This window comes from Mya arenaria, chromosome 4 (genome assembly GCF_026914265.1).
Source record: "Mya arenaria isolate MELC-2E11 chromosome 4, ASM2691426v1".
In the NCBI taxonomy this organism is placed as follows: domain Eukaryota; kingdom Metazoa; phylum Mollusca; class Bivalvia; order Myida; family Myidae; genus Mya; species Mya arenaria.
Genome location: NC_069125.1, coordinates 9999739 through 10016764, shown reverse-complemented (window position 1 = coordinate 10016764; position 17026 = coordinate 9999739). Strand labels below are relative to the sequence as shown.

The following is a 17026-nucleotide window of genomic DNA, read 5'->3' as shown; positions in this document are numbered from 1 at the left end:
TTCGTCAGGTGGATAAAAGGTCTGAAAAGGCCGATAACAAGCCATCTCACTTGACTCACTTGAGAGTTATTGCAGTTTAATTATAGAATTTACCTTAAATTGGTCTTTTCTAATCAATAACTTTAGAAGCTTTTGTCCAATCATCATCAAATTTGGTCAGAACTTGTACCTTTGATTTAAATCTGAAACAGTCAAAGATATTCACTATTTCAATTGAAACTTAGTACAAATTAAAAGTTTTACAGTGACTCTTTCAGATGTTAAACAAGACCCATAACTCTGGCTTTTAGAGTTCTCAAGTAACTCCCCTTTATTGGCTGATAAAACAACGACAGACAAGCGTTAGTAGGATTTATTTTAGGATGCTCTTGTATCAAAGTTACTAAAAATAGATTTTGTATTCATTAAAATTGCATCAATAAAAAATAGAAAGACTGGTTTTTGAAATGGCTCAAATTTTTAATTGTTTTCAGAATTTTTTTTATTAGTGATTGGGTATTCCAGATACCTTTTAGTAATCAGCACATAGATAATATTCATTTTTCAGTTGCCGAGGTGCTTTTATCTGTTTTAATGTAAATTATGTTCAGCTTGTCTATAATTTGACTTTACAGAGGAAGATAAAGACATCGGTAATGATGATGGAAGTGAGAATTGTGAAGATAAACTAGTTGAAATTGAAGACGGAGAGAGATATGAAAGTGATAACCAGTCTGACAAGGCCAATGATGAATCAAACAGAACAGGGAAAGATATGTATGAATTTGAAGAAGCTGAAAAGAAAGTAGATTCTGAATATGAAAGGGCAAAGTTGTTTGAAAAAGAAATACAACATATGGCTGAATGTCTAAACATTAAGAAGGAAGATGGCAAGGTTGTCAATGATATTTGTGGGTCAGAGAAAAAAAATGATAAAAATATCATTACGGAGAAGATGTGTTTGGAATATGATAAACAAGAGATCGACAACAATCAGGCAAGTCCATTGTTAGAAAAGGAGAAAGCGTTCGATAACATTGATGAAGATGAGTTTCACTCCTATACAATCGATTCAGGACTAGATACTGAAAATGTGGTATCAACAGAAGTCACACAAGTTCAAAATGCTGTAAGTGGTTCCAACCCAATCAACTCAGTAACTCCGATGCAGGCCCCAGGAATGCTTGGAAACCTGGATCCAGTGTTGTACCAGCTAGTTTTTGAGCAGTTGTTGCAGACATATCCAGAGCTTGCCTATTCTCCAGGGATGCTAGCAAACTTGGCCATGCAACAGACTGGTCTGGTCCAAATGAATATGCAGGGAATGCAGGGCGGGGCCAGTATGGTTCCTGCAGTTATTGCGCCAATCATTGGCCCAGGGCCTGGTTTAACACAAGGGTTTGGTGAACCCGCCTTAAATGGAGCCATGCAGATGCCTTCCAACAAACAACAAGTGCTTGCTCCAAGTATGTCTTCTGTAGATCAGTCAGGAAAAGCCATGCAAATGCCTTCTACAGGTTCAAAAGCACCTATGACAGCCTCTGTAAATCATTTGGGAGCAGCCATGCAAAAACCTACTGGTTCACAAGCACCTACAGCAACTTCAGTAAATCAGTTAGGAGCAGCTTTTACTGGTTCACAAGCACCTATGGCGGCCTCTGTAAATCAGTTAGGAGCAGCCATGCAAATGCCTTCTACTGGTTCACAAGCACCTATGGCAGCCTCTGTAAATCAGTTAGGAGCAGCCATGCAAATGCCTTCTGCTGTTTCACAAGCACCTATGGCAGCCTCTGTAAATCAGTTAGGAGCAGCTTTTACTGGTTCACAAGCACCAAAGTCAGCTTCTGTAAATCAGTTAGGAGCAGCCATACAAACACCTTCTACCGGTCCACAAGCAGTTGTTCCTAAGGTACCTGCTGTAAATCAATCTGTGGCAGTTGTGCAGAGGTCATCTAGAAGCAGTTTGAAAGACTTCAGAAACATGCTTTCATCTGGGAAAATATGTGACCCAAGCATGGTCGCAGACAAAGGGGATGCTTACACTGCATTGAGGAAACCCTTTCCTGGAACTATAGACACAAACCTGATTGCCAGCAAGCCACCAGGGTTCCAGGAAAAGACTAAAATCAGCCAAACTGAATCTGCTGTAAAGGAGAAAACAAAGGAAGAAATGAATGATGGACTTGACAAAGAAAAATGTATACTTAAGTATTTCTCTCAGCCTGAGGTAGCACCAGTCTCAAGTCAGAGGTCAAGTACTGACATTAATCCAAGCACTGGCTTATCAGTTAAGGTTAATGAACCGTCAAAAGACTTGGAGAAGTTAAGCTATTCCAATGAAAGCAAGTCCATCTCTTCAGATCCCAGTTTCCGAGAGCCTAGCGTTCCAAAACCAGGCGTTGCACATCCCAAACCATCAGTGATTGTCACTAGGAAGGATCTCAACTGGCTAAGCATAGGATCAATGCCAAAACCTCCATCCATTCCGTCCAGCTCTGAAAATCATAATGTTGCACAGTCTGTTTCACCTTCATTATCATCTGCTGCATCACAGTCTGACTTTATGCCGGAGTTTGCCAAGCGTCACAACCCTGAGATAACACGTAAAAGTGTTGTGGATCACTTCGTGCTTAAACCTAGCGAGCAGGTGGCTCGGTCTTTAGCAAATGCAGAAAAGGAGCTGAGTTTTGTGTACAAGCCACCTTCACCCCCGCCCTGTGACACATCCGAGTGTTACAATGTACAAAAACAGGTCAGTGAACATACTTGATGATCTTAAATATTGGACTGTCGACAACCCACTCTGAATTGAAAATTCATAACACATAAGTTAGTGTTAAAAGTTGGACCAATTAAGTTATCGATTATGGAGATTAAAAGCTGTTTGATGATCAACTAATTTTTCATAGATTTTAACACCCTTTTACAAACACTTCCCTTTAAAAATTTTGGCTTCATTATTTTAAAGCGACAATTTACTTGTCTGTTTTTTTGTTGTTGTTTTTTCATTCTTTTTTTGTAGCATTGATTTATTTAATTGATCAATCAATTGATGAATAAAAAACAGAAACATAAATTTGGTAGAATGTTTGCGTGAACGTTCTAAAAGAATGAAAATAATGAATGTTTCAATAACAAATTATGACTAAAATACTATCAAAAGTACCAGATTTTGACCTTTTTAATGTTTTTTTTTATTATATTTGATCATTGGCACAACACTATTAGTAAAACAAATCAAAAATTGAAAAATGCTTTGAACAATTAATGCAAGTGGACTTGTATCCACTATATTTTTTTAAACATGCTTACTAATTAGAAAATGCAGACATAATTGGATTTTAGCAAAATGTCAGCAGTTCAATATTATTCGTTAGCAATATTAACTGTTCTTGTTTATTTTTAGCAGAATCAACTATTTTTTGAAGTGAATGTGAGACACAAGCATTGCAATATTCTTTTTTACTTTTGACATCACATGATGCATGTTACTCTCTATGTTTATATATGTTTAATATAAAATAACATTATTTAATTATTGCAACATCATTCATTTAAAATGTCATTATTTTGACCACACAGGTTGACCCTGAAGCTGTAGAAGATGCCATGTTGCAGAATCCGATCCCAGATATGGACCCTGTCTCTGCCCTCTACGAGTATTGCCAGGCCTGGGGAGAAAAAACCACCTTCGAGGTCATCTCTCGGGAAGGACCCCTAAACAAGCCAGTGTAAGTTTTTATTAAATCTATTTTGTTACTTTGAGTGTAAAAAATGTTATTGTCAAATTGTTGGTGTCATTTTCGGTGGCTTTGGGGTTCCTGCTTAACTTTGACCCTGTTTCTGTGTTATGTGAACTTGTGTCATTCAAAACTCCATATTTATTTCACCTCGAGTCTTGAAACTAGGGTTTGAGCCAGGCTTTGAAAAGGACAGGGTGCTGCAGAAGTGGGACAGGGTGTTAAGAAAGAAAAGAACACAATGTATCGGGCTGTGAAAAACGTTATGAATTTCACCAAAAATGTTAGGAATTTAATTGAAGTAATTTTATTGGGCTAAACCACCATATATGTTAAGTTTGTATGCATTTAAAATCATATTGTTGGTTCTTATCAGATTTTTGAGACTAATATTTAGTCTATGGGGTCAGAAGGGGCCCATGCTGGTCTTGTTTTTTTGTTGTTGTTGTTGTTGTTTTTTTTTGGGGGGGGGGGGGGCTTGCCGCTGCACACAGTATATCCAGTGTTGTGGCCCTTAAACATGCAAAAATTGGCAGAAGGGGCCAATGCTGGTCTCCATGAGGGCAGAAGAGTGTTACCAGAAAAAGAAATCGTGCAGCACCCTTCCATACCTCTTTAGCTTAAACCCTACTTGAAACCTTAGGGGAATGTTGTTGAGATGATGAAGTTTGCACCTTTTGCATGCTGCTTTTAGTAAAACCAGAGTTATGGCTGGTTAATTTACAAAAATTGACATTCCTGGACTTATGTCACACAAAACTCCAAACTATACGACCAAGAGTCATAAAAGCTTAGAGGAATGTTGTTGGGGTGATGAAGTTGTGTTGCAGGGGTTTCCTTTCCTACTTCACTTACTAAAACCAGAGTTATGGACCTTGAGTAAGCAAAAATTGGTATTTCTGGACATGTGTTGATCTAGATTCCAAAACTATTTCACCTAGAGTCATGAAGCTTTGGAGAATGTTGTTCAAGTGATGAAGATGTGTACCTAGGGTTTTGTTTGCCGCTGCACATAGTATATCCAGAATTATGGCCCTTAAACATGCAAAAATTGGCAGAAGGGGCTCATGCTGGTCTCCATGAGGGCAGAAGAGTGTTACCAAAAAAGAGAAAGACACTGTACAAACTTGGAAAATATGCATCTTTATACTGGGGTATACTGGAATCGGGTTGTCCGTCTGTCCGTCTGTCTGTCTGTCCGTCTGTCCGTCCGTTTTTTTTTTGTCCGGGATTCATCTTTGTCGTTATTGAACAAATCTTTTTCAAACTTTCAAATATTAATGACCATGATGTAAACCTGTGCCTCCGTGGATTTGGTCAGAGTCGCATGATCCTGAGTGGAGTTGTGGCCCCTTAATGAGTTAAATTGGGCAAAATTAGCTTTGTCCAGGATTCTTCTTTGAAGCTATTGAGCAAATCTTTTTCAAACTTTCAAATATTAATGGCCATGATGTAAACCTTTGCCTCCATGAATTTGGTGGGAGTCACATGATCCTGAGTGGAGTTGTGGCCCCTTAATGAGTTAAATTGGGTAAAATTAGTTTTGTTCGTCCTACTCCTTCGTCATTTTTGAATGAATCTTTTTCAAACTTTTAGCCATGTTGAGAACATTTGCCCCTGTGATTGTGGTTGGAATCACATGATCATGTCTCCAATTATGGCCCCTGAATAAGTTAAAATAGGCAAAAATTATACAGCTTTGTCTAGCCTAATCCTTGGTCATTTTTTCTATAAATCTTTTTCAAACTTTCAGATGTCAATGACCATGATATGAACTGTTGAATATGTGATTTGGTGCACCTGTATTAATCAGAATGTTTGCATGGCCTTAAAAAGACCTTTAATTGATTTTGTCCTTAAAAAGACCATCAAAAGTCCTGAAGTTAGGTGCATACAGGCCTTAAATTTGTTACAATATTCGCTTTGGTGGCCTACTCCTTTGTCATTTTTCAATATATTTTTCTCAAACTTTCAGCTATCCATGACCATGATGTGAACCTTTGTATATGTGATTTTGTGCACCTGTATTATTTCCTTGGTACTCATGTGTGGGGGGGAGGTGGTGGGGGTGGGTAAACAGAAATTGGGTTGGCAGACTGTCAAATTCACCCGTCCACCTTCATTTTGGAATATCCTGTCAGGAGTCATGACCCCTTTATGGTGAAAATGAGAGAAACAGGTTTGTTATCTCCCCTGAGGTGGGTGGGAGTGGGGTAATATTCGCTTTGGTGGCCTACTCCTTTGTCATTTTTCATCATGACCCCTTTATGGTGAAAATGAGAGAAACAGGTTTGTTATCTCCCCTGAGGTGGGTGGGAGTGGGGTAATATTCGCTTTGGTGGCCTACTCCTTTGTCATTTTTATGCCCCCTTTTGAAAAAAGTGGGGTATATTGTTTTGCACATGTCGGTCGGTCGGTCGGTCGGTCTGTCTGTCTGTCGGTCGGTCGGTCGGTCGGTCGGAATACCAAATGGTTTCCGATCAATAACTTGAGAACGCTTTGACCGAGGGACCTCATACTTGGTATGTGTATTGGTCATCACCAGCAGATGAACCCTATTGATTTTGAGGTCAGTGGGTCAAAGGTCAAGGTCAGTGTGACCTTTACATGAAAAACGGTTTCCGATCAATAACTTGAGAACGCTTTGACCCAGGAACCTCATACTTGGTAGGTGTATTGGTCATGACCAGCAGATGAACCCTATTGATTTTGAGGTCAGTGGGTCAAAGGTCAAGGTCAGTGTGACCTTAACATGAAAAACGGTTTCCGATCAATAACTTGAGAACGCTTTGACCCAGGGACCTCATACTAGGTAGGCTTATTGGTCATGACCAGCAGATGAACCCTATTGATTTTGAGGTCAGTGGGTCAAAGGTCAAGGTCAGTGTGACCTTTACATGAAAAACGGTTTCCGATCAATAACTTGAGAACGCTTTGACCCAGGAACCTCATACTTGGTAGGTGTATTGGTCATGACCAGCAGATGAACCCTATTGATTTTGAGGTCAAAGGTCAAGGTCAGTGTGACCTTAACATGAAAAACGGTTTCCGATCAATAACTTGAGAACGCTTTGACCCAGGGACCTCATACTAGGTAGGCTTATTGGTCATGACCAGCAGATGAACCCTATTGATTTTGAGGTCAGTGGGTCAAAGGTCAAGGTCAGTGTGACTGTAAGCTGAAAAAAGGTTTTCTGATTGTCCATATTTTATTTTCTTATATAGTAGACAGTAGAAATTTATATGTCACTAAATGCATGAGTTGAAGTATCAGTTTTCAGTGAACATCTAGTTTAATTATGCCCCCCTTCGAAGCAGAGGGGTTATATAATTGCTTTGCACATGTCGGTCGGTCTGTTGGAAGACCAAAGCTTGTCCGAGTGATAACTCAACAATTCCCGGACCTATGGTCATCAAACTTGACATGAAGATTAGGTATGACCAGTAGATGACCTGCCTCATATGCATCCAATGACAAATCAGCTGTCATTTCAGTCCATGCATATTTCATTCAATTGTCCAAATATTTCTGGCAACTTGGCGCTCAGGGGGCATAATGTTTGACAAACATCTCTTGTTCAATATATTTTTCTCAAACTTTCAGATATCCATTACCATTATGTGAACCTTTGTATATGTGATTTTTTACACCTGTATTATTTCCTTGGTACTCATGTGTGGGGGGGTGGGGGTGGGTAAACAGAAATTGGGTTGCCAGACTGCCAAATTCACCCGTCCACCTTCATTTTGGAATATCCTGCCAGGAGTCATGACCCCTTTATGGTGAAAATGAGAGAAACAACAAACTTTCAGATATCCATGGATATCCATGACCATTATGTGAACCTTTGTATATGTGATTTTTTACACCTGTATTATTTCCTTGGTACTCATGTGTGGGGGGGTGGGGGTGGGTAAACAGAAATTGGGTTGGCAGACTGCCAAATTCACCGGTCCACCTTCATTTTGGAATATCACAGGGAAGGGTTGGGGGGTATTCGTTAGCCTTTGGCTTACAGTTCTAGTTAAATTACGATTTGGGGAAAAAAATCAAGCCTTTTTTGGCAATTTAAAGATAAAGTACCAGCAAAAATTGAGATCTTTCAAGTCTTGTAATAATTGGCAATATTGTGAATACAAATCATAAACAAAATCATCACTTTTGGTATCATTTCTGTGTGAAATTGTGTATTTAACAATGAATATGCTGATGAGAAATGTTCTGAATGAGTTGTTCCCGCGCTTATACTCTGCGCCTGCGAAATGGGCATGATGTTAATCAAGAAGGCAGGCCTTTTGTGACAATGATTTCATCTCATTGGGATTGTATTCTTTAAATTGGGATAAAGAATGCATATTTGGCATAGGGTCACACATTCTGACCTGTAAGATGGGCAGAAAAAGGTCTGATTTTAATTGCCAATGAGCAAGTAGAAAGCAAAACTTGGCTTGTCCATTTTCCTATTGATCTATTTAATACCTGGTTCTCAATAAAAAAAGATGAAGAACTCCCATACTTGTTAGCTCCACTGGCCGAAGGCCATGGAGCTTATGTCGTCACAGATTGTCCGTCGTGAGTGCGTGCGTGCATGCGTGCGTGCGTAAACTTTTACTTTAAACGACATCTCCTCTGAAACTGATAAGCGGATTTTGACAAAACTTCACAGGAATGTTCCTTTGGTGGTTCCGGTCCATTGCACAATATGGCCGCCAGAGCTAAAAATAGCAAAATCTTTAAACGACATCTCCTCTGAAACGGTTCGGCAGATTTTGATGAAACTTGACAGTAATGTTCCTTGGGTGGTCCTTTATTAAAATTGCTCAAATGGTTCTGGTCCATTGCACAATATGGCCGCCACAGCTAAAAATAGCAAAATCTTTAAACGACATCTCCTCTGAAACGGATAGGCAGATTTTGATGAATTGTTCTTTGGGTGGTCCTTAACCAAAATTGCTCAAATGGTTCCGGTCCACTGCACAACATGGCTGCCAGGGCAAAAAAATAGAAAAACCTTTAAAGAACATCTTCTCAGAAACCGATGATCAGATTTTGATGAAACTTAACAGAAATGTTCCTTGGATGGTCCTTTATCAAATTTGCTTCAATGGTTTCGGTCCACTGCACAAGATGGCCCCCAGAGGTAAAAATAGAAAAACCTTTAAACGACTTCTCCTCAGAAACCGATGATCGTATTGCAATGAAACTTGACAGAAATGTTACTTGGGTAGTCCTTAACCAAAATAGCCCAAACAGTTCTGGTCTGCTGCACAACATGGGCACCAGAGCTAAGAATAGAAAAAAAAACGTTAAACTACATCTTCTCAGAAACCGATTATCAGATTTTGATGAAACTTTACATAAATGTTCATCGGGATGCCCTTTAACCAAAATTGCCCAAATGGTTCCGGTCCGCTGCACAACATGGCTGCGAGAGTTAAAAATAGAAAAACCTTAAAGGACTTCTCGTCCGCAGTCTTCACGAAAAACATTTTAACCTACTAGCCAGTTGGACTAGCATAATGGCATATTTTACTAGTCCGAATGACAATCTAGTAGTCCGACTATTTTGCCACATTATAAAACTGTATGCTTGAGGTAAATACCTATTTCAATTGAGCAGCTTGCAGTTTGAGTAAACATTTCTTTATTATGATGCTCATGCAGTGATAGGGAGTGTCATCCTTCTGTTGGGAATAGTGCTCCTTGTTATTCAGAACCTATGGGTACTATGTAAAAACAAAAGGCATCTTGCTTGAATAGACTGTAATAATATCAACATGGTTAGAAAAGAAATGCCATGCTTTAATAGCTTTGATTACATTTTACTACTGAATTACCTCCCTTTAATAGAAAAAAAAATAATGTCTTAATTTTTCACGTATAGCATCTTTAAATAATTTTTAAACAATAATAATTTATGAGTAAACATATAAGCATAAAGTTCTCACAAAAAGATCAATTTAAAAACCTTACATTTATACATAGGAAAGTATATATAGACTGAACATTAATTTTCGTTTAAGTGACATTCTGAAAGTTTATGAAACAGCTATTTTTAGTAACTTAAATGGCCGAAAAGTGTAAGTGAAACACCAAGTCAATTCTATCTCGTCAGTTCTTGTTCAGGTTAGATATTTGCTTCATAATCTATTCAGATTAAATGTTAACCGATGATCAGATTTTGATGAAACTTGACAGAAATGTTCCTTGGGTGGTCATTAACCAAAATTTGTTAAATGGTTCCAGTCCACTGCACACCATGGCTGCCAGAGCTAAAAAATAAAAAAAACTTTATACGACTTGTCGTCGAAACCGATGACCTTTTTTGATAAAACTTGACAGAAATGTTTGTTTGGTGCTCCTTTACTCAAATTGCCCAAATCATTTCGGTCCACTGCACAACATGGCAGCCAGAGCTATTAAAGTAAAATTTTTTTTAAATAACTTCTCCTCAAAAATTGATGATTGTATTTCTATGAAACTTGACGAAAATGTTCATTAGGTGGTCTTTGCTTGAACCTTTTGGCCAGTGGAGCACAGGCACTGATGTGCCTCTTGTTTTTATAAAGGTATTAATTCATCAGAGTGTTTTCTACCTGCCTCCCAGGTTTACAATGAAAGTGACCGTTGGTGTGGAGACGTTTGGCCCATGTAAGGGATATAACACCACGCTGGCGAAGAAAAGTGTTGCCTGTGTTGCCCTGAATGCACTCAACAAGAGAGGATCGCTGGAAGCCTTCTTTAAATCGGTAATCAAAAATGAACTTGAGATTTATATGGGATATGAGGATATCAAGTGGCTTAAATGGCTTTCAGATTTTGCTGATAAACTAACCACATAATGTATGATTTATGTTTTAAACAATTCAAATTATTTTTCACATTTCCCTACAGTGTAGGTTTTGTCACAGTCAATTTAAGTATGCTGGCAAGGAAATATTTGAGAACAATACATGTTCACTCTATCTTAGTATTTTAATTTCACAGAATTACAGGTAAGTACGTGTATTTTGATAAAGTCTGTACAAGAATGATAACTCTGTTATACAACCGTCTACATTTGAGATTATTATAAAAGTTTGTGGACTGGTTTTGCCGTTTTGTGAATTAAATACTTTTAAATATTGCTTTATTTAATTTTTATAATAAACACACTGACAAATGTAGTTGAACTTTCAAAAAGTATCTATTTTAATAATAGAAGAAAAACAAGTTATTTTCTGAGAGCATAGAAGTTAATTTAAAGTGACAAATATGCAAAAATGGTTGTATTTACAGTACTGTTTATTTCCTCCAGAAGGGTGCACAGTCCTCTGGTCGAATACGGAGACCTTCTGCTCGAGAGACTAGCACCAACCAGCCTCCAGTTGCCGTAACCAGAACAAGGTCAAGGTCACTGAGTCAGTCTGACTCAGCCCCAAGCTATAATCAACCCTCCTTTGGTAATAACCGTCAACCATCACCTGGGCCATTTTCAAGGCGTCAACCATCACCTGGGCCTTTAAATAGACTTGCACCATCCCCTGGGCCTTTAAATAGACTTGCACCATCCCCTGGACCTTTAAATAGACGTGCACCATCCCCTGGGCCGGAAAACAGACGTGCACCATCACCTAGTCCGTTTGATAGATGTCAGCAGTACCCTGGGCCGCTAAATAGACGTGATCCATCACCTGGGCCATTTAATAGACGTGCTCCATCGCCAAGTCCATTTTCGAGACGTGCACCTTCCCCAAGTCCATTCCAACGATGCCAGCAGTCGCCATCGCCAACACTCAACCAGCAGCCAATGGCCAGAGTTTCCCGTGAGTTGTCGAGCGAAAACTGGGAGGATGAAGTGGACAATTTTGCTCCAACGTTCACCCTACACTATGATAAGAAGAAAAAGATTTCCTCATCAGCTTTAGAGTCAGGTGCCAAAAGCAAAACTGCAGATTTGACAAACCCATTCCTTCACCCAGTGGACAAATCTGGTAATTTGTTGACCGTAATTGATAAAAAAACAAATAATATTTGCAAATAAATATAATTTCAGCATCGCAATTTCATATAATATCAGTTTGTCTATCAATGAGCTTCAATGGCCGTTATTCAGAATATGAATCAAAAAATCATTTGATTAAAAGTAGTAAAAAAATAATAATATTAATATGTTTTGTCAGAGAGGACATTAATAATGTTTATTTTTTTAACAAAACAAGTTAAACCTGACCTAAAGATTAAAATAAGAACATGAAATGTCTATATATTGGAGATAGTTTATGTTTTGAAGATAGTTATATGTTATGTTTTATGTTATGTAAGAGAAGTCTGTGTCTCACCTGTCCCATGACTGTTTTCTTTGCAGTGCCAGCTCCCAAGCATAAGGGTATTACTGGCTTGTGTGATATAGAGTTGCCAAAATCTGCAAAGGAGAAGGATGAAGATGAGAAAAAAGAACCTGTCGAGGAATGGTGTGAGGTAATATTAACATAACTTGATTGTGTAGTGTTGACTTGGTAGTGTTGACACAATTGGGCTGGTGTGAGGAAATATTAACATGATTGGGCTGGTGTGAGGAAATATTAACATGATTGGGCTGGTGTGAGGAAATATTAACATGATTGGGCTGGTGTGGGGAAATATTAACATGATTGGGCTGGTGTGATGAAATATTAACATGATTGGGCTGGTGTGAGGAAATATTAACATGATTGGGCTGGTGTGAGGTAATATAAACATGATTATGGTGGAGTGAGGTAATATCAACATGATTGGGCTGGTGTGAGGAAATATTAACATGATTGGGCTGGTGTGAGGAAATATTAACATGATTGGGCTGGTGTGAGGTAATATTAACATGATTATGGTGGTGTGAGGTAATATCAACATGATTGGGCTGGTGTGAGGAAATATTAACATGATTGGGCTGGTGTGAGGTAATATTAACATGATTATGGTTGAGTGAGGTAATATCAACATGATTGGGCTGGTGTGAGGAAATATTAACATGATTGGGCTGTTGTTAGGAAATATTAACATGATTGGGCTGGTGTGAGGAAATATTAACATGATTGGGCTGTTGTTAGGAAATATTAACATGATTGGGCTGGTGTGAGGAAATATTAACATGATTGGGCTGGTGTGAGGTAATATTAACATGATTGGGCTGGTGTGAGGAAATATTAACATGATTGGGCTGGTGTGAGGAAATATTAACATGATTGGGCTGGTGTGAGGTAATATTAACATGATTGGGCTGTTGTTAGGAAATATTAACATGATTGGGCTGGTATGAGGTAATAAAAACATGACTTGATTGTGTGAGATAATTTAAACGAAAAGTTGATGTGAGATAATTCTTAAGTAACTGGGATGGTGTGGGGAAAACCTAATACATTTGGGCTTGTGTGAGGTATCGCTCACATAATTAGGGTGATGTTAGGAATGCTAACATGTTTGGGTAGGTGTGTGGTAATTCTATTGAAATTGAGTAATTCTATTGTAATTGAGGAAGTTTACCATGACTATGTGGTTTAAGGTAGCGTTTACATGACTTAGATTGTGTATGAGGTAAGGTAATATTAGAATTGAGATGAATGTTATCATGAATGGGTTTTGTGCAGAAGTAATATGTGTTAAGTAATGTAAACATAATTAGTATGGTGCAAAATAATATCATGGCTGATGGTCAAAGTTATTTTAAGTAACTAAATGTTTAAGAAATCGGTTCAGCATTTAAGACAGGTGCCTTATACACAACCTTTTCAGGTACAAACGAAGCGTAAACGTCATGCCAGCAAGGAACCACAGATAGAAGTGCACAAGTCTAGTGCCCCATATGTGCAAACTGCCGCCCCCTCAACCACAGCAGCCAAGACAGCCAAGTATTCCAACTTTGAGAGGCTTATTGGACGGATGCAGGAGGAATATCCAGATGTTGAGAGGTACATGTAGTTTTATGGTGTTTGGGAGGGAGGATGGGTGAGGGATTTCTCTTTTTAATTTTTGTCATTGGCAGAATGTATAATAAAAAAACTACAGCAAAAGTAGACTCAAAATTCATGATCACGATTATTATTTTTACAAAATATAGTTTTACTATTAAGAACTACTACAGTAGTTATATATTTAATCTATATATTTAAATGCAATCTTAGGCTCTTAAAATCTCTTAAACTCAGGAGTTTCAAGTGGGCTTCACTTTATACCTTTGTTTGAAATGTATGGTAATTTCATAATATTTGGAAATCTGTTGCAATTTTGACAATTCGAAGGGCCCTGTTCCTATTTACAAAAAGTTTGGAAGAAACACTGCATTGTTTTCACCATGTGCATCTTTAGTAGTCCTCAGAACCTGAGATAGATGTAGTTACATGTACGTGTATATCTGCATCCATCTTTATTTATCTTCAAAAGTCTCAACTAAAAAAGCAGTGAAGGCTTTTGTACATGTAGATACCAGTACTTGTCTCAAGTTCCTGCATGAGATTTTAGTGTTACTTTAGTTTGAAGAGGACAAAATCATTACAGTTAACCATACATTTGCAGGAAAGAGCGGATAGATATTAACCATATAATTGTAGGAAAGACTAGTTAGAAGTAAACCATAACATTGCAGAAAAGAGTTGATAAATGTTTACCATACAATTGCAGGAAAAACTTGATAGATGTTAACCATACAAATTGCAGGAAAAACTTGATAAAAGTTAACCATATAATTGTATAAAAGGCTTGATAGATGTTAACCATACAATTGTAGAAAAGACTTGATAGATGTTAACCATACAATTGCAGGAAAGACTTGATAGATGCCATTCAAAAGATTCGGAAGGCAAAGAACAGCCTGAGTGGCCTGAGTATGCAGACCATTGTGGAAATGGCCGGAGAATATGTCGGCAAGAAAAAGGTGAGTGAATCAGATTTAAGCATTTTAATACAGTCGAACCCTGTTTGCTCAATCTCCCAGGGACCAGCGAAAAAAGCTCGACTTTGGAAACTTTGAGCAAAGCGGGAATGCTTACATTCAGTATAAAAAAAACAGTTCTCTACATCTAGATCGAGCCAATGAGGATTTCAAAGCATGTTCGAGCCAACGGGGTGGGACTGTATTTTGATCAAGGTATATCAACTGATTGTTAAAAAAATATGCCATATGATAGGCACTAAGTGTAACTTTTTAATTAAAACTTTTTTGCCTCAACTACTACTCGAGTTGAAAATGGGCAGGAGCCCAACACACTTTTTTCATCAAGAACTTGTGCTAGTTTTGACCCCTTGTTTTACAGATCCCTGGTCACTGGGACAACCCTCGGAAGCCTAAGACTCTTGTTCTGCCCCCAAGATTTTCTTCTGTGGCCTCCAAGGTATGTACTCCTGAAATTATATATTACTGTATAAACTATAGGGCATGGGTTCAAGCAACTCAAAAGACTTGGTCTCTTAAAGTTGACGTTCATACTGGATTCTACCTGGGAAATGGATTTTGACCAATCAGATTATGTCAAAGTATTTAGTAATTATCGTTATACAAATGTTTAAGTTTGAGGTAGGTTTTATGTGTACAGCTAACTCTGGTTTTTAGTTAATAGCTGTTCATAGCTAATTCCACTCGTCATTACCCTGATAATAATTATACATAAAGTTTGTCAAGCAAAGTATTTCATGGTACTTTCCGTAATTATTTTAAGTTTTCCAATTTTAGAAATATTTACTTGAATATAAATGAGTAGATATATTCAATTGCAAATTTTACTTTTGTCTGACATGATGCTCAATTTATATAGGCAATAATTATGGTTATTGTTATAGATTTGCTGCAAGAAGAATGCATGTTATAATTATTATATTTAGCTTGTTCTCGGAGGTTGGTGAGTATAAAAGTAGATATCCAGTGATGGTACAGGCCATGACAAATTAATACTTCTGCTTTGAAATTTTAGTTTAAATTGAAAATCATTTTACAGATATAACTGAAGTATAGGTCAGGGCTTTCAGTCTGCCCTCTTTGTTTACTCAATTTCAGCCATAGAGATATCTGCCCCATTCTTGCTTCAAAAAGCTGTTTTTAGTTTTTCTGAAGAAAAGAAGTTGCATTATTGTTGTAGCATTGCTTTCGATGCCTTCAAGATATTCAAATGAAACTTGGTACACATGTTGCAAGATACAATATGCATAGATACAGCAAGGCCCATAACTCTGGCTGAATGGTTGTTGAATTGTGCCCATTTTTAACTGATCTGCAGCGCTCTTTTTTATTCTTCCATGAGAGTGCATTTTTTTCCTTTAAATAAACACTTTAAAAAAGCTCCTGAGATACGGATATGTAAATATGTCATTGCTTGTTAAAAGATGTTTTTTATTTTTAGCTCACCTGTCACGTAGTGACAAGGTGAGCTTTTGTGATCACTTTTCGTCCGTCGTCCGTCCGTCCGTCCGTCCGTCCGTTCACAATTGCTTGTGAACACAATAGAGGTCACAATTTCGACCTAATCTTTATGAAACTTGGTCAGACTGATCATCTCTATTAAATTTAGGTCAAGTTCGATATTGGGTCATCTGGGGTCAAAAACTAGGTCACTAGGTCAATTAGTAGAAAAACCTTGTGAACACAATAGAGGTCACAATTTTAGCCTAATCTCAATGCAACTTGGTCAGAATGGTCATCTCTATAAAATCTAGGTCAAGTTCGATATTGGGTCATCCGCGGTCAATAACTAGGTCACTAGGTCAATTAGTAGAAAAACCTTGTGAACACAATAGAGGTCACAATTTTAGCCTAATCTCAATGCAACTTGGTCAGAATGATCATCTCTATAAAATCTAGGTCAAGTTCGATATTGGGTCATCCGCGGTCAATAACTAGGTCACTAGGTCAATTAGTAGAAAAACCTTGTGAACACAATAGAGGTCACAATTTTAGCCTAATCTCAATGCAAATTGGTCAGAATGATCATCGCTGTAAAATGTAGGTCAAGTTTGATATTGGGTCATTCACGGTCAATAACTAGGTCACTAGGTCAATTAGTACAAAAACCTTGTGAACACAATAGAGGTCACAATTTTAGCCTAATCTAAATGCAAGTTGGTCAGAATAATCATCTCTATAAAATCTAGGTCAAGTTCGATATTGGGTCATCCGCAGTCAATAACTAGGTCACTAGGTCAATTAATAAAAAAACCTTGTGAACACAACAGAGGTCACAATTTTGACCTAATCTTTATGAAACTTGGTCAGACTGATCATCTCTATGAAATCTAGGTCAAGTGCGATATTGGGTCATCTGGGGTCAAAAACTAGGTCAGTAGGTCAATTAGTAGAAATACC

The 17026-nt window shown here is 37.9% G+C and overlaps 1 protein-coding gene across 1 annotated transcript in view; it reads left to right on the top strand.

Moving 5' to 3' along the window:
* The window catches only part of LOC128229947 (uncharacterized), a 58076-nt gene that overhangs the window by 28923 nt on the left and 12127 nt on the right, over positions 1–17026 (top strand). Inside the window, exons 10-17 of the mRNA XM_052941872.1 lie at positions 615–2731; positions 3562–3710; positions 10328–10469; positions 11018–11693; positions 12068–12180; positions 13471–13646; positions 14497–14608; positions 14988–15065. Of these exons, the coding sequence (XP_052797832.1) occupies positions 615–2731; positions 3562–3710; positions 10328–10469; positions 11018–11693; positions 12068–12180; positions 13471–13646; positions 14497–14608; positions 14988–15065 (3563 nt within the window). The remainder of the gene's footprint in view (positions 1–614; positions 2732–3561; positions 3711–10327; positions 10470–11017; positions 11694–12067; positions 12181–13470; positions 13647–14496; positions 14609–14987; positions 15066–17026) is intronic.